General features: G+C 42.0%; 1 protein-coding gene across 1 annotated transcript in view; it reads right to left on the minus strand.

Annotated features, from left to right (window-relative positions):
* Positions 1 to 709: 709 nt before the first annotated feature.
* Positions 710 to 23,315, minus strand: part of LOC124556441 (heart- and neural crest derivatives-expressed protein 1-like) — a 79,791-nt gene continuing 57,185 nt past the window's right edge. Inside the window, exons 2-3 of the mRNA XM_047130391.1 lie at positions 11,789 to 12,021; positions 710 to 1,121 (exon numbers count right to left, since the gene is read on the minus strand). Of these exons, the coding sequence (XP_046986347.1) occupies positions 710 to 1,121; positions 11,789 to 12,021 (645 nt within the window). The remainder of the gene's footprint in view (positions 1,122 to 11,788; positions 12,022 to 23,315) is intronic.

Consider the following 23,315-nt stretch of genomic DNA (forward strand, 5'->3'; position numbering starts at 1 on the left):
TGATTTAGTCTTCTATTGCCTTCAGGTATCCTTGGTGCCACACTGAGTGGTCGCGCGTTTAGAGGCACTATGTCACGGATTGCGCGGCCTCTCCCGCCGGAGGTTCGAGTTCTCCCTCGGTATATGAATGTGTGTGTGTTCTTAGCATAAGTTAGTGTAAGTAGTGTGTATGTCTAGGGACCGATGACCTCAGCAGTTTGGTCCCTTGGGAATTCACACACATTTGAACATTTTTTTTTAATCCTTGGTAATGATGTACGTGCGTTAGTCATTTCAACGATAATTGCTCTCGATGTAACACTGATTATGGTAAACGTGAGTTAGGGGAAAAATCCGGTGTCCAAGTTCCTCTCATCATATCCGAAGAGTCCAGAGATTCACTCGGTAGCAGGGTTCTGTATTCCGGTGGGTGAGTCGAGCGCACTCAGATTGGCGCGCCCGGCTGCTGAGCGGGTGAGACGGCGTTAGTTGGCGGCCACGTGCTTCACCTGGCGCACCAGCGAGTACGGCAGGTAGTCGCGGGGAGTCCCCGCCGAGTAGAGCGGGGAAGCCCCGCGCGCACAGTCGGCTGGCGCCCACACTTTGGCGGCGGCTGCGCCTGCACCGGCACCCACGCCGAGATTCACTCGATAGCAGGGTTCTGTATTCCGGTGGGTGAGTCGAGCGCACTCAGATTGGCGCGCCCGGCTGCTGAGCGGGTGAGACGGCGTTAGTTGGCGGCCACGTGCTTCACCTGGCGCACCAGCGAGTACGGCAGGTAGTCGCGGGGAGTCCCCGCCGAGTAGAGCGGGGAAGCCCCACGCGCACAGTCGGCTGGCGCGCACACTTTGGCGGCGGCTGCGCCTGCACCGGCACCCACGCCGCCCGTCAGTAGCTCGCTCATGAACGAGATGTACGTGATGGCCAGCCGCAGCGTCTCGATGCGTGACAGGCGTTTCTCGTACGCGAATGTCGGCACCTTGCGTCGCAGCTTGTCGAACGCCTCGTTCAAGTTGAACATGCGACGACGCTCTCGGATGTTGGCGGCTCTGCGTTGCGCCATGGTGGCCACCCGCCGGCGAGGTTTCTTGTGGCTACCCGTGCTAGCTGCTGTACCCGATACGGCCGAGTGAGACCCGAATCTGCACATAACACGAGGAGGCTGGAAGTGTTATTTGCACAATTATAGTTTCTGAATTAAGTAATTACAGGACTAAGCAAAAGTTTCAGTTTAATTACTTTTGACATACTGGCTGCTGGCTTTTGTCTCAGGATCTTCATCTGACATCTGTTTAACGATTTTTATGACGTTTCGCGCACACGAGTAATTGGTTCATCCTTCATTGCTGGCGGAAGACGACACGATGAAACGAGCTTTCTTGGTGAGCGAATTTGAGTGACACGGGAAGTCCAGTCCCCCACCAGAATGGAGGGAGAACCTTAAATAGTGCTAGCTACTCGTCCTGGCGAAACACCAGAAAAATAGTGAAATAAGCATCGGTCGAAGATACCGAGACAAAACCCAACAGGCCAAGTGCCAACAAGGGGCATCCTTGTAAGCCTCAACAGTTTTGTAAAATGAGTTTTATTGTAAACTACTGAATATAATTAACGATGCATAATGGAAATACGCACTGAAAATAAAAAGACATGGCATTTGCTTAACCGATATTTTGGTACAAAAAAATTGCATTAGACACTGAAATTCGAGATCTGCCAATGGATTAAATTTGAGGTTTTCAAGGAACACGATTTCACACATAAACTTATCAATTTCCTTTCATTTAGGATTCAATGTAGGCTATTTCTGGTTTCTCATCAAAGTTTCTTGTAGAATGGCTGCAGTGGATGACGATGATGTAATGGCGTCTGCTTAGATGATGTTTAGCATAAAAAACACGTTAACTGTTGAAATTAGCGGTAATAAATTGGAGATCTTGAGGGGATGTCGTTTCACAAATGAACTTGTAAATTTCTTTTGATTTATAGATCAATCTACAATAAATAGGATTTAAAGAACCCACTGATGATGGCGATATTGTCCCTGAAACTAGTTTGGGAATAAATACATAAACAAATAACAAACAGTGTTTTGCGTCAAGGTGGACTCACAACCCCCATATTGTTGGCTCACGCTACCGAGGTTGTTTCGAGTACGCTGCAGAAGTTTCGGTGGGAAGCCCTTACACGTCCTCCACAAAGTCCCGATCTCTCCTCACACATTTTTTTTTTTTTTTTTTTCGGACGTAGAGGTGCACGCACAGGTACAATCATGGTTCCCTAGGCAACAGAAAACATTTTTCCACTGGAAGTATTGACCATCTTGTGTCAGAGTGGGGTAAATGTATTAACAGTTACGGTGATTACTTTTGAAATAATAAAGAGTTCACTTTTTTTCACCTGTCTCGTTTTCATTTGACTACGCCTTATATTTATGAAGGCTGTTGCTCCTTATTTTACAAGGCGAACGACATTTTTATGTGTGTAAGGTGAAAAGTTTGTGTTCTGTTTAAGTAAGGAAGATTGAAGCCCGCCCAGTTAGCCGTGCGGTCTGACGCACTGCTTTCCGGGCGGGAAGGCGTGCCGGTCGCCGGCACTGGGGCCCGAACCGCACGATAATCCTGGGTTCGGTGTGGGATGGCGGTGGGGTGGGTGGACTGCTGTAGCCTGTTGTCGCGTTGTGTACCACTGCGGGCTAGGGCGGGGACGAAGCCTCTCCGTCGTTTCTAGGTCCCCAGTTCCATACAATACAACAGAAGGAAGGCTTAACGTTTTACTAACATAATTCGACATCATACTATTTTAATTGCTACTAACTACATTTCAACGTGACACACCTCAGACAGGGTCATAATCTTAAACCTGAGATTCCAAAAAGAAACACTAAAAGTAATCCAGATTTATGCACCTCAAGTGGGATGTAGCGAAGAAGAGAAGATGGACTTTGAAAATGTGTTAGAAAACCATATAGAGAGTGCTAATATAGTGATGGGAGATTTTAATGCACAGGTAGGCAAAGACAGATAGGGATTTGAGCAAGTATTGGGATTTTTGGATATGGAGGCAGAAATGAAGAAGGGGAAAGACTCCTGGATTTGTGCCAGAGGAGTGGAATGAAAATAGCAAACAGCTGGTTTATGAAGAGAGAAAGTCATGTTATCACCAGATACAGTTGGGATGGAAGAACGAAGAGTGTAATTGATTATATTCTAGTAGATAGGGAATGGGGAGAGAAAGTAACAAATGTGAAGGTAATTCCAAGTGTGAGTGCAGATGGAGACCATAGATTACTGGTGGGACAATGGAAAATGAATCAGTGTCTGAAAAATAGAAAACAGAAGAAAGTGATGAGGATACGGGATTGGAAATTGAAGGACAGTGAATGTGCTGGGAAGTACAGAGAATTAATAACACAAAAATTTCCAAAAGAAGTTTTCTGCGATGTAGAAAAAGAATGGAGTTTATTCAAAGACACTTTAGTCGAAGCAGCACAAAAAGTATGTGGCAGAACATCTGGTAAGGAAAAAATAAGACAGACAAGTTGGTGGGATGATAACACAATCCAAGCAGTTAGAAGAAAAAAATGGAGCATGGAGAAAATGGTGGAAAACTAAAAATGACGAAGACCATAAAAGATATATAGAGGAAAAGAAGAAGTGCAAAGAAATAGTGGAAACAGCAAAGAAAAAGGCATGGGAAGAGTTTACAAAAAAACTTGAAGAAGATGTAAAGAGCAATAAGAAAATGTTCTATAAAATGATGAAAAATAAAAGGAAGGCTTCTGAAGTACCAGTAAAGATGGAAACAGAGGACGGTACCATTATTGAAGATCCAGGGAATATAAAAGATCTCTGGAAAGAACATTTTAAGAAGCTGGTAAAGGCTGAGGAGCAGGTACATGAGGAAACAACAAATAATGGAGAAATTGAGAGAAGTTGGGAAGCACAATTAGGACAAATTACACGGGAAGAAATGGAAAAAGCTGTGAAGAAGATGAATGGGGGGAAAGCCCCAGGACCTGATGAAGTATCAGTGGACGTGATAAGAGCAGCAGGTCCAGTGGGAATGCAGTGGCTGTATAGAGTACTATCAAGCGTGTGGAGAAATAGTACAATACCTGACGACTGGAGAACAGGAGACATTGTTCCCATCTTCAAGGAAGGCAACAAAAGACTTTGTAAAAACTACAGAGGAATAACCCTAATGAGTCATACAGCCAAGATTTTTGAAAGAATTTTACTAAATCGAATAAGTGAAAAGATAGAAAAGGAGCTGAGTGAAGAACAGCATGGGTTTAGGAAAGGAAGGAGCACGATCGATCTGATATTTTCTATCCGTCAACTGATGGAAAAAAGTTGGGAGTATAACAAAAGGGTGATAATGATTTTTATAGACATAGAAAAGGCATATGACTCAGTTGACAGGGAAAGACTCTGGGAAGAACTGAAGAAGATAGATATAGAAGATGGATACATTAATGTTATAAAGACAATGTACAGAGGCCACAATTGTAGAATTAGAACACCATTGGCGGACTCTGAATACTTCGAAATAAGACAAGGACTTAAGCAAGGAAGTATTCCATCTCCTGCGCTTTTTAATGTTGTGATGGGGGGAATGAATAGGGCAGTTAAAGATATAGTAAAAGAAAAAGACAAAAAGATGATTTTTGCAGATGATATGGTAATATGGGGTGATAAAGAGGTAGATGTACAGTTACAGCTCGATGCGTGGAAGGAAATAATGAAAAGGTATGGATTAAAAATAAATAAAGATAAGAGTGAAGTAATAGTATTTGGAAGAGAGAAAGGAATCAATGGAAATATTACCTTGAATGGAGAACCCCTCAAAGTGGTAGAAAGTTTCACTTATTTAGGGAGTGAAATATCCAGGGATGGAAGAATAACTAACGAAATTAATAGGAGGTTACAGAAAGGAGGCAATTTCTACCAAACAATAAAATATCTGATTTGGAATAATGAAGTTTCAGAAAGAGCAAAACTCCTTATGTATAAGAATTATTACATCCCTATTGTCACCTATGGTGGAGAAACAGGGACAATGACAGAAAGGGACTGGAGCAGACTGCAAGCAGGGGAAATGAAATTTCTCAGAGCAGTTAAGGGAAAAACAAGAATGGACAAAGTAAGGAATGTAGAGATTAGAAAGGACATCAAACAAGAAAGTATGAGAGAAAAAATTGAAAGAAAGAGATTAAGATGGTATGGGCATGTTAAGAGGATGCATGGGCAGAGACTCCCCAAAATTATGGAAGAACTAAAGATGAATGGGAAAAGACCTAGAGGGCGCCCAAGAACACGGTGGAAAATGGGAGTGAGAATATCTGTTGAAAGGAGAGGTGTGACCTGGCAGCAAGTGGAGGAAGAAAAGTGGTGGAAGGACCGAGCCAAATAGAGAGGACTCGTCAGCACCCAGACCCGGCAGTAGCTGGAGCGGGATTCGAATATAGATAGATAGACACCTCATGGAAGGCAAAAATCGAAAGTCGGATACCAATTTTGCGCAGTTGTGCTTACAAGTTGCGCCTGAATCCGTTTTAAGAACATGAATTGTTTATAAGAATTGCCTCCCCAAAACAGTTGTTCAGATTTCATGAACCCGGTGAAGTGAGATTACAAGCCCTTCGGGATTTTTTAATACAGAGAGAGTACAATTTCCTCACAAATGTCTGTGAACCCTTTAGGAAGATGTGGAGGAGGAAGAAGAGTTCCTTCAAGGAGAGGTCCTTGAAAATCCTATCCACGCCAAATAGTGAGAGCGAAGTTATTTTGTTACACCTACCTACATCACGCGCAAAGCAGGAAAAAGTGCAAAGTGATTACTGCACTCAAACATTTTGGAGGCTCTGAATGGCTAGAAAAGTTCCGACGGAGTGAAGATATATCCCCATTCCTGCGCACCGAATGAACGTTTGTTTGTTTCATCAGATCATGCTTGTAGGAGAGTCTTGACAACCAAAAGCTGCAGTGGGTATAGCAATTGACGCAGGATATGAAGTTGTTGCCAAGTGGTTCGATTTTTCTAATTTAGTGAATATATCTGTATTTAGGGGAAGGTTACTATCGATGGGCCACCAAAAGAAAATGTGTAATAAAATCCTCGGGTGTTGTAACAAATATTTTATTCCCAACGTAGCTTGAATATTTTTGCATTTCACTATATTAACCACAGAAGACATAATTATTCACTGTTGATGAAACTGTGAAAAACTTTTGCAAAACGGGTTACACTTAATGTCCTTTAGAATGCACTTATTGTCAATACCCGCAGCGAAATCGAGCCAGCCCATCGACAGCAACGTTACCCTACGTATTTCTTCCCATCTAATAAAGATGGAACTTGCTTTTCTTCAATTGAATAACTTCCTGGTCAGTACAGTACATCTTGTTTTGTTTCACTCCACACAAAATCATCTCGTCAACGTTAACAAACATTTTACAAATCAGGTATCCAGTTAATAACTCAGTCATGGCTCAAAAGAAGCAGAGTAAACATAAAGCATAAACCGATTGTACGAGCTGAAATCTGGCAGCCACATTTACAAAAATCAGTACTGGAGTGTTTATATGAACCAACTAGAACCTACATTGGAATAGCATTTTGCAGACTATTCGATTTGGGAGTCCATGTAAAGGTTCTCATAGTGCTTAGTCGAATAATATTCCTAGCTGATCTGTTTTAGGGAGGGTCCGCCTTGAGCAGAACACAATTTTTTATTTTTATTTTTATTCCCCAGACATGCTCCGCTGGAGTTTCAGCATCATGAGAGAGCTTTTTGTTATCTTCTATAAAACAGAAAAATGCTTTTCAGTACCGGTACAAATATAAATTTGAGCTTTTAAAGACAGTATTTACGTATTTGAAAATCAGACAAAAATTTGTTTATATACCTTGTCATCACATGCTGTGGATTTCCTGGATTTTATGTAATTTAATGCAGTTGTTTTGTTTCACGGTTTGTCTCATCTGCAAACCATATAGAACTTAATTTAGAACAATTATTTACTTCGAAAATTTACGACTGGACATGTTATGGTTATGTCTACCATTAACTTATACAACGTGGAAGATTTTGTGTGTGTGTGTGTGTGTGTGTGTGTGTGTGTGTGTGTGTTTCAGTTTTTCTTCACATAATAGGGAAACTAGACTAAGTAAGTGAAACATATTGCAAACACACACATGTACACACACACACACACACACACACACACACACACGCAGACACACAATCTTTCTACTACTGGTACAAATATAAATTTACATATTTGAAAAACAGAGATAACTTTATATATATATACCTCGTCACTATATATAAAAATTGTGTCTGTTTTTCAAATATGTAAATATTGTCTTAAAAAACTTAAATTTATATTTGTACCAGTATTAAAAAGCAATTTTCCTGTTTTATAGAAGATAAAGACCTTCCAATGTTGCTGAAACTTCAGCGAAACATGTTTGGGCAATAAAAAGAAAAAATTGTGTTTTGCTCAAGGTGGACCCTCTCCGAAAACAAATCAATATGTAAGCCAACACGGACAGAAGAGCTTCAAGCTCAAGATGAATATTCCTAGTTATTGCGCTAATTTTATCGATTTTTATATCTCGCCTCTAGAGTGTATTTGTGATCTTCTACCCTATTTGGAGTTTTACGATGGGCCAGGCATGTGATAAGATGGCTTTCGCTGAGTGTTGATTTTACTCTCCATTTCCGCCCCAAATTTTCAAGCTGACTGACATTCTGTGACAGCTTCAGTAGCTTTAATTGAACGTGTCGCTGAACACCATCAGCGTAGAGATTGATGCTTTTCTGTTAATTACATGTTCCTTAGAACATTTGCACGGTTTTTATCGAAATGATATGGAATGAGTCAGTTTACAGACTAGATATAAACGATTGTTGTTGTTGTTGTCATCGATCCGAAGTCTGGTTCGATGCAGCTCTCCATGCTACTCTGTTCTGTGCGAGCCCCTTCATTTCCAAATAACTACTGCAACCTACATATTTCTGAATGTGCTTACTGTGTTCATCTCTTGGCCTCCCTTTACGATTTTTAGCCCCCACACTGCCCTCCATTACTAAACTGGTCATCCTTTGACGTCGCAGAATGTGTACTATCAACCGATCCCTTCTTTGGTCAAGCTGTGCCACTAATTTCTTGTCTCCCCAATTCTGTTCAGTACTTCCTTAATAGTTACGTAATCTACCCACCTAATCTCCAACATTCTTCTGTAGCACCACATTTCGAAAGCTTCTATTCTCTTTTTGTCTAAACTGTTTATCGTCACTCTTTCACTACCATACATGGCTACACTCCAGACAAATACCTTCAGAAAAGACTTCCTACCACCTAAATCTATAGTCGATGTTAATAAATTTATCTTCTTCAGAAATGCTTTTCTTACCATTGCCAGTCTTTTTATATGCTCTCTACTTCGGCCATCAGTTATTTTGCTGCCCAAATAGTAAAACTCATCTACTACTTTATGTGTCGTTTCCTAATCTAATTTCCTCGGCGTCACCTGATTTAATGCGGCTACATTCTATTATCCTTGTTTTTCTTTTGTTGGTGCTCATCTCATTCCTTCTTTCAAGACACTGTCCCTTCCGTTCAGCGGCCCTTCCAAGTCCTTTGCTGTCTTTGATAGAATTACAACGTCATCGGCAAACTTCAAGTTTTTATTTCTGCTCCCTGAACATTAGTTCCTATTCCAGCTTTCTCTTTGGTTTCCTTTACTGCTTGATCAATGTACGTATTGAATGATATCAGGGATGGGCTACAACCCTACTTCACTGTCTTCGCAACTACGGATTCCCTGTAATGCCCCTCGATTCCTATAACTGCCGTCTGCTTTCCGCGCAAGTTGTAAATAGCATTTCGCTCCCTGTATTTTACCCCCGCTACCTTCAGAATATCAAAGGGAGCATTCTAGTCAACATTGTCAAAAGCTCTCTCCAAGTCTACAAGTGCTATAAATGCAGGTTTGCCTTTCCTTTATCTGTCTTCTAACACAAGTCGTGGGATCAGTATTGCATCGTGTGCTCCTACATTCCTCCTTAATCCAAACTGATCTTCTCCGAGGTCAGCTTCTATCAGTTTTTCCACTCTTCTGTGAAAAATTCGTGTTAGCATTTTGCAACCATGACTTATTAAACTGATAGTTGGGTAATTTTCACATCTGTCAGCAACTGTTTTCTTTGGAATTGGAATTACTACATTCTTCTTGAAGTGTGAGGGTATACGCAATACGGGCTACTAAATAGTATGCTGGGGTAAGTTTAATAAGGGCAAGCATAGCCATACCTACTGACAGACAAATTTGAGAACAACTCCTTATTTCAACCTGTTTTTCAGCTAAGCATGCCACCAGTTTTTAATAAATATTTGTCTATGAAATAGGATTTGTTTAGAAGAAATGAATTAGGCGAGATTTAAAATTTTCTTTGCTGCTTGTCAACAATTTTATGTCATTGGGAAAATGAATAAAGGTTGTTACGGCTGCAGACTTAATCCCTTTCTGAGAAACTGACAGCTTTAACAATGAGTAATGCAGGTCATATTTTCTTCCAGTGTTGTAGCTGTGGACCTTAACTAATATTCTTCTAAATTGTGACTGACTATTTATGACGAATTTTATTAGTCAATATTCAGATTTTGAAGGGACGGTTGAAATGCCCAACTACTTGAAGAGGCGTCTACAAGATGACTGTCGGTAACATCACATGTTACTCCTGCTGCTCGTCTCACTTTTGTGCTATCTGTACTTTCGAGCTAAATGGTGAGTTGCCTCAGATAATATCAGAAGACAGTGAGTGGAAGTATGCACAATATGTTAAAATGTTTACTTGTTTGTTCCCAATATTAGCAATTATACGAAGAGCAACGACTGCTGAACTTAGATGTTTGAGCATCGCAGTAATACGATTCTTTCAATGCAAATTTTCGTCGATATCTACACCCAAACGGTTGTGACGTCCTGTCCTATTTACTGATTCCTGCTCATGTGCTACATCAATTTCTTATGGTATACTAGTGGTTTAACTGAACCAAACAATACGAAGTTCTTTTTTTAAAAAAAGAAAAAGAAAACGGTAGAGTCCAGTTACGGTGAAAAGTTTTCTAATCATTTGAAAAACGTTATTAACAGTTTCTTCTTGTTTGTTTCTCTCTAACAGGATTAATTTTATCGCTTATGTAATCATAGTCTTAAGAAGTACTGATTTTATTCGATGTACGGGAGCTGGAAAGTTTATTCACGAGAACTATAAGACAAAAAAAAGTACGGAAATCGGTTGATGTGATGTACACGACTACAGTTTCGAAAAAAAGCGATGATTTCTTCAAGAGAAAGAAGAGCTTCACAAACTGAACAAGTCAATAACGCGTTGGTCCGCATCTGGCCTTTATGCAAGCAGTTACTCGGCTTACCATCGATTGATACAGTTGTTGGATGTCCTCCTGAGGGATATCGTGCCGAATTATGTCCAACTGACGCGTTAGATGGTCAAAATTCCGAGCTGGTCGGAGGGCCCTGCTCATAATGCTCCAAACTTTCTCAGTTGGCGAGAGATTCGGCGACCTTGCCGGCCAAGGTAGGGTTTGGCAAGCAGGAACACGAGCAGTAGAAACTCTTGCCGTATGTGGGAGTGCATTATCTTGCTGAAATGTAAGCCTAAAACGGTTTACCATGAAGGGTAAGAAAACGGGACGTAAAATATCGTCGATGTACCGCTGTGCTGTAAGGGTGACAGCCCAAGAAAATAAATGGCACCCCAGACCATCATTCCTGGTTGTCTGGCCGTATGGCGGGTGCCAGTCACGTTGGCATCCCGGGGTGTCTCCAGACATGTCTTCGCTGGTCATGGGGTCTGAGTTGGAGTTGTGACTCATCCCTGAAGACAACGAGAATCCAGGCCGAAGAGTGTCTGAAGACGCGGCGGGACCGCAACCTGACTGTTTCCAATTGTACAGGAGTGACGGTCTGAGGAGCCATTCCGGGACTCCGGTTGTCATCCACGGCAACCTTCCAGCACAACGGTACGTCGACCATATTCTATGTCCCATTTTGTTGCCGTGCTAAGCCATCCCAGGCTTACATTTCAGCAACATAACGCCCTTCTGCTCACAGAGTTTTTAGTACACGTCTGGGTGCTTCCAAAACCCAGCTTGGTCGGGAAGGTCGTCGAATCTCTCCCCAGTGTAGAGCGTTTGGATCCTTATGGACACGGTCCTCCAAACAGCTCGTAATTCTGACGGTCTAACGCCCCGACTGGACGTAATTTGGCACGGTATCGCCAGGAGGACATCCAAAAACTCTATCAATGAATGCCAAGCAGAACAACTGCTTCAATAAGGGCTCGAGGTGGACCAACACTTTATTGACTTGCTCAATTTGTGACGCTCTTTCTCTCGAATAAGTCATCCAATTTTTCCGAAGTTGTAATCAGTTGTTTGTCTGTACATGTACATCACGTCTACCTCTTTCAGACCCTTTCGGATAGTGCCTTAGTGGTCCGTCTTTTTTTTTTTTTTTTGTCTTAGAGTGTATATAAGGAATAGGAGTCGACCAAAAATCAAGCCCTGCGGGACTTCCTTCGTGTTTTATTACCAGCCACTGCTATTTTATTTGCTTAAATCATTGAATTATTCAGAACAAATTTTTGTATCCTTTTCTTCCTGTTCAAACCAGCTACGTGTAATACAATCAGTTTCATAAATGTAAGCACTCGGAAGAGACTGGATGAGTGCAGCGCCTACACGCCCCTTTCCTGGTGGGCACGAGTAGTCACCTCTGCTGCAGCATGCACTGCGCGCGGTGCTGCGGCGCGGCCGACCACAGCTCGGACGCGAAGCCGATGAGGTCAGGGTGCGCGCCCGGGTAGCCCACCATGGCTCCTGGGCCTGCCACGCCCGCCGCCCCCGCGTGCCGGTGGTGGTGGTGGTGGTGGTGGTGGTGATGGTGGTCCCACAGGCTCGAGTACGGTGCCAACTCCCCGTAGCTCGACACGCCAATGTCTGCGGCCTGTCACACACCGTACATAAAAGTAATATCTGCTTCTTTTCGGTCACAGATGCTTCGCACTGCATACAGATAAGGTGGCATTTCAACTTTCTCTAGATGATCGATCGTATTAACCTCTGAGCTTAATCCAAAAACTGTAGGTGATTGCGATAACCGTAATTTACGCTACGTAAGATGGCAGATCCTTATAGAGGTCACTGGTTGTTTTCAGCCCTTACGCACAGAACTGGTCTCGAGAGCAATGTCTGTATAATTGCTCAGCCGTGCTATCTTTCGGCCTTTCGGTCGCGCCGTCTGTTGCCTGTCTGGCGCTGCTGGGAGGAGTGGTTCCGGTCGCGAGGGTGGGGAGCGGACGCCGATGAGCAGCTGATTCTGCACAAGTTGGCGTTGGGGACAGTTGCCACTTTTCGTGTCATACAGAGATTTTCCCTAAATCATTTTACAATTTTTTTTAATCTTCTGATGACAAACGACAGTATAATCTACGAACAATATAAGTTGGCCCATCCAAATCTTTTGTAGACATCAGCAACAGCAAGGGGTCCATATCACTTCCTTGGCGAACGCCAGATATTACTTCCGTTTTACTCAATGACTTTCCCTCAGTTTCTACGAACTGTGACCTTTTTGGCAGTAAATCACGAAGTCAGTCGCACAACTGAGACCACACTCCATAGATACAAAAAAAAAAAAAAAAAAAAAGAGTGTATGGTATTATTGGCTGGGAGGCCCCATACGGAGAAATTCGGCTGCCGGGTGCAACTCTTATTTCAGTCGACACCGCCCTGGGCGACTTGGGAGTCGGCGAAGAGGATGGAATGATGAGGGCAACACAACACAGAATCCACGAGCGGAGAAAATCTGCAACCCGACCGGGAACCTTAGCCGGGCACGCTGCAGGGAAAGCAAGCGCGTTACCACTCAGCTAAGCAGGCGGCTACAGATACGTCCTTTGATTAGAAGCCGCTTGTGAAGAGCGGTATCAAAAACCTTTTGGAAGTCCAGAAATACGGAATCAATTCGAGATCTCCTGTCGATAGCACTCTTAACTTCAAGAGAATAAACAACTAGATGTGTTGGACAAGAACGATATTTTTCAGAATCCATGCCGACTATTTTTCAATAGATCGTTTCCTTCGAGGTAATTCATAATGGCCCGCATCTCGTGGTCGTGCGGTAGCGTTCTCGCTTCCCACGCCCGGGTTCCCGGGTTCGATTCCCGGCGGGGTCAGGGATTTTCTCTGCCTCGTGATGGCTGGGTGTTGTGTGATGTCCTTAGGTTAGTTAGGTTTAAGTAGTTCTAAGTTCTAGGGGACTGATGACCATAGATGTTAAGTCCCATAGTGCTCAGAGCCAATTGAACCATTTTTTGAATTCATAATGGCTGAATACAGTACACGTTCCAAAATCTTACTGCAGATCGACGTCAGTGATACGAGTCCGTAATTCAGCGGATTTCTGCTGTTTCATTTCTTAACTACTGGTGTCACCTGGAAATTTTCCAGTGTTTAGGCACGGATCTTTCGTCGAGCGAATGGTTTGTAACATCATTATCGATTGTAAGTAGTTTATACAGTGTTATTATGTGTATTTAACTATGAATTGATTGTTCTGTACTAGTTAAGATCTTTGAACTGTCAGAGGGAAAGTGGAAGTTTATGATGTATATATTGTAAAGATTTAATAACGTTTAAAAATAATGAAACTTCATAAAATATGTGTGCTCGCAAAAGAGAAATTGTACTTTGAATACTGTTTCATACTCAGGGAAGTTGTATTATATAAAGGAAAAGGTGTAGGCAACCCTCTCCGCTGCGGAAGAGGCTTGGCGCGCGGGAAAAGGTGACATTGGCGGTCAATCTGGGCGGCAAGAGAGAGAGCACATTAGGCAGTCAGTGGCCCGCAGTTGTACAGTCAACACCGTAGGTGCCAAGTGAGGCATTAGGAAGCCAATTTATGTTAAAATTGCCTCGGATGTGGTTTCGGCTGTAATATGTTGCTCTTGTATTATGGAATGGCTCTGAAATGATTGATACGTAGCCAAGAAGGAATCTGAAAAGAGCCTTAAACTGCAAGAAGTAAGACCAGATGGCCGCCACGTGCTTTCCACCACTATTGCGCCACTCCTCCGCTAACTTCAGGAAATCAGATACGTATTTTAGTATGGACCAGAACATTTGTGTGTTTTTTCAATAATAATTTCAGTGATAAAAATATGTGTTGGAACGTTGACATTGCCCTGATCATGAAACCTATGCAGGGTCCTATCCTAAACGTGCTAAAGACCGAGTGTCTTGTTTCTGACTAATCAGTGATTTGTTTCTACTTTGAATGTGCCAAAGTTTCAGTGCTAAAGTGTATAAATGATACTAGTTAAACCACCTGCTTCACAGGTAATGAAAGAGGCACATAATTTGAACATTCATGAAACTTTACTTTGTTGTAACTATTACTAGGAACTAATTTCTGAAGTTTTATTTGAAAATATTAATTGAGTAAATTGCTATATAGTGTTGAAATATAAACCAATTCAAGAGGGGTTGGAAATCCACATTAGTGTAATGCAATTGTCTCTGAAGTAGGTACAGAATTTACCTATAGAGTAAATGACAGTTTATGGGCCCCCACTATATTCTTTTCCACTATAAGAAAGTCAAACTGAAGATAGTTTTTTTTGGTCGCTAATAAAAGAAATCTGTGACATTGGTAATGAAGGCTTAATGAGTATAGGTGAGGGTTCTTTAATTTCATTTGTGGTATGTATGTGTTAGCTGATCTCAGAACTCTTTCCATGCCCAATTTCAGTCCAGTGTGTCTTTAGTAACATCTTAATGTTGAATTAGTACTGAATTAATTAATGATTGCAATAGTAACTTTTATTACCATGAGTGAAGTATTATTTAGTTCCCTACGTTTGCCGATTTGTGTAAAAAGTTATCTACTGCTAACCACTACGTAGTTCGTACGTTAGTTGTGTGTATCCATTGCAGTGTTTAAAACGAGCATTAATGGAAGTCTCTTCAGCAATCCATGTTTATTTTTCTTTAAACTTAATGTTTCAATGTATTATGCCTAATTAGGCTGGCAACCGTTTAGTATTTCATTTACGTGAACTTTGCTACTTTCATTACTTACAAAATTAAAGTCTTTCAGCTTTCTATCAACTGCCATAGTCAGCAACCCTTGTTCGATACCCTCTGTCCATTAGGTAAACACACACTCAAACTTCAGAATTACTTGCAGAGGGAAATACTTATTGTATGTTAACGTCATATTTGGCACAATGTACGTACATAGATGTTATAGGTTGTATATGATTAGTAAGTATGAAGCTATCATATCTGCATACTGTGAAGGGAATCTAACTGGTGCACAATCTGGACCGGAAGACTTGCATTTATTAAGTGATTTGAGTCGCTTCGTTACACCGAGGATATCTATTCCAAGTTACTAGTGTCAGCAGCAGTTCCTGATTAGAAATCCGGAATATTTCCTTCGTCTTCTTTGGTGAAGAAATTTCGGAGGACGGTATTTAGTAACTCCACTTTTGTGGCACTGTCGTCGCTAACGCTACCATCGCTGTCAGGCAGAGAAAGTAATGACTGTGTCTTGCCGCTGGTCTTCTTAACATACGACGAGATTCAGATTTTCTGCAAGAAACTATTAAAAGCATCTCGCATTGAAATCTGCAATGTATATCGAGCTTCTGTGAAACTTCGCCAATCTCGGGGATTTTACGGTCTTTTAAATGTGGCATGCTGTTCTCGTTGCTTTTGAAGTGCGTGTGCGTGTGTGTGTGTGTGTGTGTGTGTGTGTGTGTGTGTTCACGCAAAGAAGTAGGTGGCATTGTAAATGCTAAACTGCCTTAAATGAGTGTAGTTTAGTACGTCTCATTGAAAATAAGCGTCGCATTATTTCTTAGAAAGCCATATTTTCTCTGACAGCGTTATGCCAGCTTTCAGATGGCTGTAATAAATGTAATTCTCTTTAATTTTATCCACAGCTAGAGGTCGCAGACGCAATTCAATAATTTAAGAAAATATTCCGGCTCAACCGCGACCCTCCTGGATAGCCGATATTACGAAGTCTCACGCTTCCGGAATACGAGGAGGTGAGCCAGCCCCAGATCGAATCCACCTCGCGGATTAACGACGATGGCCAGCTTGGATATGACTTTTAGGCGCTTTTCCACCTGCTGCTAGGTGAATGCCGGACTGGTCCTCACGCCCCACCTCAGATACACACAACGCAAACTCCTATAAAATGTTATTAGACTTGAAAATGACGTCTACACTAGTCACCGACAGATGCGGGTCCAAAGATTCGTCCGTGGGGGAGGCACAATGGAAATTGCAATGATGATGCTAGTTTACTTCCAACTCTATCACATGTGTGCCTATAGATAGCAGTTTTTTGTGATCAGAAGAGTAATGAGAAAGAGGTTTCTGATCAGAACTAAGCAAGTCATGAGAGCCATACAAAATTTATTTTGAACAGTTCATGTTGTATCCTTCAAATGTACAGTCTTCTTATTATGTACCAGCAGCGTGCTTTTGATACTTCGTACGAGGTGCTACTGCTTTTCTCGACAGTCACTATTTTCTCTTTGCCAACCTCTGCAACACGGCATAAGGTTCCGTAGGATCCTGCGAGGTTGAAAAACACGACAGAGCGTTAGTGGAGTACATCTATTGAGTATGAGACGTTGCACCAGTTCCCGTGCTTGTGATCCGTACCCTTGCCATTGCCTAAAGGAGTGAGACCGTGAGACACTATTGACGATGATCTATCATACCTATGAGTACGCTATGGTCTGCAGCCTCCATGGTATTACTCGAGAACTGATCAATACACTGTCTCAGGGGCTCATTGTGAGTACTGGGGCAAGCTGCATATGAACACACTCTGCATTGTTGTCAGGTGTATCCAAGATGGCGCCAATGGCGGGAAAGTGCCACGTCCCCCCCCCCCCCCCCCAGAAAAACGGGGTGAATTTCAAATTCCAATAGGATAATGCATCACACCACGGTTATCTCTACTAAGCTAAGAAAATTGCAGGAAGATAGGTCACTTCGGCTGCCCAAACTAACCAAGTCACCCAACCTCCACTTCTACCCATGAACTGGCGGCAAGTTTGAATTTTGGTGGTAAAGAAAGGTCAATTTGCGTATCTCTACTAAGCTAAGAGAATGGTTCGAAAGAAAGGATACTTGGACTAACCTCAGTCACCCGCCCACCACCTCCTCCTAAGGAGCCGTGGGAAAAGGACTTGGACATAAGTCTTTATTTAAACAATTTCGTGCAGCACAGCCTTCCAGTGTGTTCACCACAAGGTCCGGTTCCAACTGACTTAGTACACATTGCCAACACCAGAGGGCGCTCTCATCTGTGACATAATCCACGATGGCGGGAAACAGTGTGTTTACCAGGAGGTCCAGATTCCAACTGACCTAGTACACAGTGCCACCACCAGAGGGCACTGTTGACAAGGTGGCGGTCATGACGTCAGCTGATGATGCAAGTACCGTTAGACATGGGATGTCACAGACACACTGATAGGGTTCCCACCCTAAATCCAAGATGGCGGTGGCATGAAATACAAAAAGCGATACGCACCCCTCCCAGGTGGGAAATTCAAATTTTGTCATATTTTCGCCAGTGCCATGCCCACCTGGACTTGGAAGGAAACAGTTAGTCTCCATCTGACATGCATATACACAGAAATACAGAAGACAGAGCAAACGCTGTCCAAATGTGGGGGTGACTGGATAAAGTAAAGTACAATGCTATATTACGCCTCCCGATCAGTATTTTTGGGCTAGGTGTTGGCAGCTGTGCTACATTTACAGGCAATTTTAGAACACAGAACGAGATGTCATGATTGCATAGATAGATCTGACATAAAATCGATAGAATTGCGAAAAATGATGAGCGAATAGGCATACATTGACCAAATATTGACCAAATATACAGCAAAATGTGGGGAAATTGAGTAAGTACTTGCGTATCTTCTGGTTCGAGCCAAATAAATTGTACATGGGAACAAGTACGCCGCAACAAGAGGAATCCGAGGAAATGTCGACATCGAAACGAAGGGAATCAGGGAGGCAGTCAATTTTTTTCCATCGAGCGACTGCGTGTGAGATCGATCTCTAAGTTTTCATATATTTTAACGGTTTTTGTGATAATATTTGCTATATAAGTGACGTATTAGTGGTTTCTTCATTCACCTCTGCCTTTCTTGTGTTGTGACCTGATATTTGTGAGTGTTTCGTATCGAGCAACTTAACCTCTTGCCTGTGTTTACATTCCGCACTGACCAGTTGCCGCTGTAGCGGCGCATCGAAAGCTAAGTACTAATTAATTGTTTGTGTATAGTGGTTTATTTAGGAACTTTAGTAGTCTTCAACCGGTGTTCTTGGTGTTTTCTGGTGAAATAATTTCATAAGAACCTTTTGGGAACTGTTTTCAGCTTCGTTACTGTGTCATTAGACGTTTGATTCTCTTTCTGTATTAGTCTTTTGTTATATTCACATTTGTTGTTTATTAATACTGTTAATAATAGTAGTTACTTCCCTTGTAGAGTAAGTTTGTGATTAATGTAGTCAGGTTTTTAACACCTTCTTATTGTAGTAGCGGAACTTAGTAAAAATAAAATTTTACCATGAGTGAGAAGTGTGGGCTTTGCCGTAGGTTCGTGAGTAGTGGATTGCGGTGTGAGATTTGTTCGAAGTATTTTCACTGGGGGGAATGCAGTGGGGAAGCCAGTGGGCATTCTGGTGAGATCCTCTCCTGGAACTGCAGGTTATGTAGCAAGAGTAAGTTGGTAGAGGAGCAGGAGCGTAAGATCTGTGCCCTTCAGGTGCAGTTGAAAAACGCACAGGAGGAGCTAGATAGGATGAGGAGGGAGAAGGGGGTTGGGGAATGGGAGCTGGCTGTTGACAAGAGATCTGCTAGGAGAAGAAGATTTTCAGATACTTTTACTACTGGTGTTTACAATAGATATGACCAACTGTCAGAGTCTAGTGGAGAGGAATCTCTAGTAGCTGTAGATGTAAGAAGTATGCAGCAGACCTCAGTAGTTACTGTGCCTAGAACAGTTGCAAAGTCGAAGAGGAAGAAGAAGGTTCTGCTGTTAGGTAGTTCTCATGGCAGAGGTGTAGGCCAGCAGTTGCAGGAAGTGCTGGGGAGTGAGTACCAGGTCACCAGCATTGTGAAGCCTAATGCGGGGTTGGCTCAGATGACTGTTAACATAGGGGGGTTATGTAGGGATTTTACTAAAGAGGATCAGGTAGTGATTGTGGGTGGGGCTGGTAATAGTATTGGTAGGGATGGGGAGTATAACATAGATGGTGACCTGGAAAAGATAGCCACTCAGACTGGCAACACGAATGTGCATTTCGTGGAACTGTTTCAGCGTCACGATCTGCCTCATCTTAATACAGCCGTCAGGCGTAATAACATGAGACTTGGGGGTGCGCTGATGACAGAAAGCATGGGTCACATTTCAGTGGTGTCGGTGGAGTCTATCAGCAGGACGGGTTTCACTAGACATGGCCTGCACCTCAACAGGTATGGGAAGGGGAGGTTGGCAAAGCTTATAGGTGACAGCATAGGTGGCGTTGGTGGGAGCACTCATGGGAAAATTCCTGCAGTAGTGGGTGTTAGAGCTGCACCTTTTTTAGACTGAAGTCAGCTGATAGGTATTCCTGCTTAAGGGAAGTCTCTCTAACAAGGGAATCATTTTTGACAAAGCTTAGGTATCCGAGTAATGAGGGAATTAGTATATTTCATCAAAATATACAAGGTATTAGAGATAAAGTTAGTGAACTGCTTATAGATGTTGACTCTGAAATTATTGGTATATCTGAACACTTCTTAAATAAGGAGGTAATTCAGAGGCTTCCTTTACCAGGATACAGGTTGGCTGGCAGTTTTTCGAGGAGCTCTTTGCGGTGTGGGGGAGTAGCCATGTATGTGAAAAACGGCATCCCATTTGAGTCAATTGATGTTTCAAAGTACTGCACTGAAAAGGTGTTTGAATGTTGTGCAGGTGTGGTTAAATTTAACGGGGCTAAATTTCTAACTGTTGTTATTTATAGATCCCCAGTCTCCGATTTCACAACATTTTTGCTAAAGCTAGAGGAGGTTCTTGGTTCACTTTATAGGAAATACAAAAAGTTAGTTACATGTGGTGACTTCAATATTAATTGTATAAGTGATTGTGCAAGGAAGAGGATGCTGGTAGACCTCTTTAATTCATATAATCTTATGCAAACCGTATTCTTTCCAACGAGAGTGCAAGGGAACAGTAGAACAACCATAGACAACATTTTTGTTCATTCCTCATTACTAGAAGGGCATTCTGTTAGCAAAAAGGTGAATGGCCTTTCAGATCATGATGCACAAATTTTAACTTTAAAAGATTTTTGTGCTGCAACACGTGTTAAATATAGTCATCAGCTGTTCAGGAAAGCTGATCCAGTTGCTGTAGAGACCTTTGTAAACCTTATAAAGGAACAAGAGTGGGAAGATGTTTATAGCGCTGATACAGTAGACGATAAATACAGTATAATGCTATTCTCAAGACTTTTCTCATGCTCTTTGAAAGTTGCTTTCCGTTAGAACGTTTAAAACAGGGTACTAGCACAAACAGGCAGCCTGGGTGGCTGACTAGAGGGATAAGAATATCTTGTAGAACAAAGTGGAAATTATATGAAAACGTTAGAAACAGTCAAAATCTAAATGCAGCAGCCCATTACAAACAGTATTGCAAGGTGCTTAAAAAAGTTATTAGGAAGGCAAAAAGTATGTGGTATGCAGATAGAATAGCTAAGTCTCAGGATAAAATTAAAACCGTATGGTCAGTCGTAAAGGAAGTTGCTGGTCTGCAGAGACAGGTCGAGGATATAGAATCAGTGCGTAGTGGGAATGTCCGTGTTACTGATAAGTCGCATATATGTACACTATTTTATAATCACTTTCCGAATATAGCAGGTGAACATAGAAACCTAGTCCCAACAGGGAATCATATAGCGCTCTTAGAAAAAAGTGTTCCGAGACTGTTACCTAAAATGCTCCTCCATGATACTGACAAGAGGGAGATTGAGTTAATAATTAAATCACTAAAGACCAAGAACTCTCATGGATATGACGGGGTATCTAGCAGAATACTGAAGTATTGTTCTATGTATGTTAGCCCAGTTCTCAGCCATATCTGTGACTTTTCCTTTAGGAGTGGTCGGTTTCCTGACCGATCAAAGTACTTGGTAGTGAAGCCACTTTATAAAAAGGGAGACATTGATAATGTTGACAATTTTAGACCTATTTCTATGCCATCGGTGTTTGCTAAAGTTATCGAGAAGGTTGTATATACAAGGTTACTGGAGCATTTAAATTCACATAATTTGCTGTCAAATGTTCAGTTTGGTTTTAGAAATGGTTTAACAACTGAAAATGCTATATTCTCTTTTCTCTGTGAGCTTTTGGACGGATTAAATAAAAGGTTGCGAACGCTAGGTGTTTTCTTTGATTTAACGAAGGCTTTTGACTGTGTTGACCACAAAATATTACTGCAGAAGTTGGAACGTTATGGAGTAAGGAGAGTAGCTTACAATTGGTTTGCCTCTTACTTTAAGAACAGAAAGTAGAGGGTAATTCTCCGCAATATTGAGAGTGGTAGTGATGTTCAGTCCCAATGGGGCACTGTTAAGTGGGGCGTTCCCCAAGGGTCGGTGCTGGGGCCACTGCTGTTTCTTATTTATATAAATGATATGCCTTCTAGTATTACATGTGATTCAAAAATATTTCTGTTTGCAGATGACACCAGCTTGATAGTGAAGGATCTTGTGTGTAATATTGAAACAGTAACAAATAATGTAGTTCATGAAATAAGTTCGTGGCTTGTGGAAAATAATTTGATGTTAAATCACAGTAAGACTCAGTTTTTACAGTTTCTAACTCACAATTCAACAAGAACCGATATTTTGATCAGACAGAATAGGCATATTATAAGCGAGACGGAACAGTTCAAGTTCCTAGGCGGTCGGATAGATAGTAAGCTGTTGTGGAAAGCCCATGTCCGGGATCTTGTTCAGAAGCTAAATGCTGCTTTATTTACCATTAGAACAGTATCTGAAATAAGTGACACTTCAACACGAAAAGTAGTCTACTTCGCATATTTTCATACGCTTATGTCGTATGGTATTATTTTTTGGGGTAATTCTTCTGATTCAAAAAGGGTATTTTTGGCTCAAAAACGAGCTGTTCGAGCTATATGTGGTGTAAGTTCGAGAACCGCTTGTCGATCCCTATTCAAAAATCTGGGAATTCTGACATTGCCCTCACAGTATATATTTTCTTTAATGTCGTTTGTTGTTAGCAATATTAGCCTATTCCCAAGAGTTAGCAGCTTTCACTCAGTCAATACTAGGCAGAAATCCAATCTGCATGTGGAATGCACTTCCTTGACTCTTGTGCAGAAAGGAGTGCAATATTCTGCTGCATCCATTTTCAATAAGCTACCACAAGAACTCAAAGATCTTAGCTGTAGCCCAAACTCTTTTAAGTCTAAACTGAAGAGTTTCCTCATGGCTCACTCCTTCTATTCTGTCGAGGAGCTCCTGGAAGAGCTAAAAAATTAAGCAAATTCCAGTGTTACATTGTTGATTTTCTTCATTTAAACTTACGACTCGTCACCTGAATTTGTTTTTTTATATTTCATTTTATCTGTTTCTAATATCGTGTTATAATTTCATGTATTGACTCGTTCCATGACCATGGAGACTTCTCCTTAATTTGGTCCCACAGAACAATAAATAAATAAAAATAAATAAATTATACTGTATGTCTATTGAGGTACCAGTGATACACGCAACTTGACTACTGTATTTATTGCTTTTCAGGAGGACAGAGAACCATTCACCTCTAAACCTACACTCCCGGAAGTGGAAAAAAGAACACATTGACACCGGTGTGTCAGACCCACCATACTTGCTCCGGACACTGCGAGAGGGCTGTACAAGCAATGATCTCACGCACGGCACAGCGGACACACCAGGAACCGCGGTGTTGGCCGTCGAATGGCGCTAGCTGCGCAGCATTTGTGCACCGCCGCCGTCAGTGTCAGCCAGTTTGCCGTGGCATACGGAGCTCCATCGCAGTCTTTAACACTGGTAGCATGCCGCGACAGCGTGGACGTGAACCATATGTGCAGTTGACGGACTTTGAGCGAGGGCGTATAGTGGGCATGCGGGAGGCCGGGTGGACGTACCGCCGAATTGCTCAACACGTGG

This window comes from Schistocerca americana, chromosome X (assembly GCF_021461395.2).
Source record: "Schistocerca americana isolate TAMUIC-IGC-003095 chromosome X, iqSchAmer2.1, whole genome shotgun sequence".
NCBI lineage: Eukaryota > Metazoa > Arthropoda > Insecta > Orthoptera > Acrididae > Schistocerca > Schistocerca americana.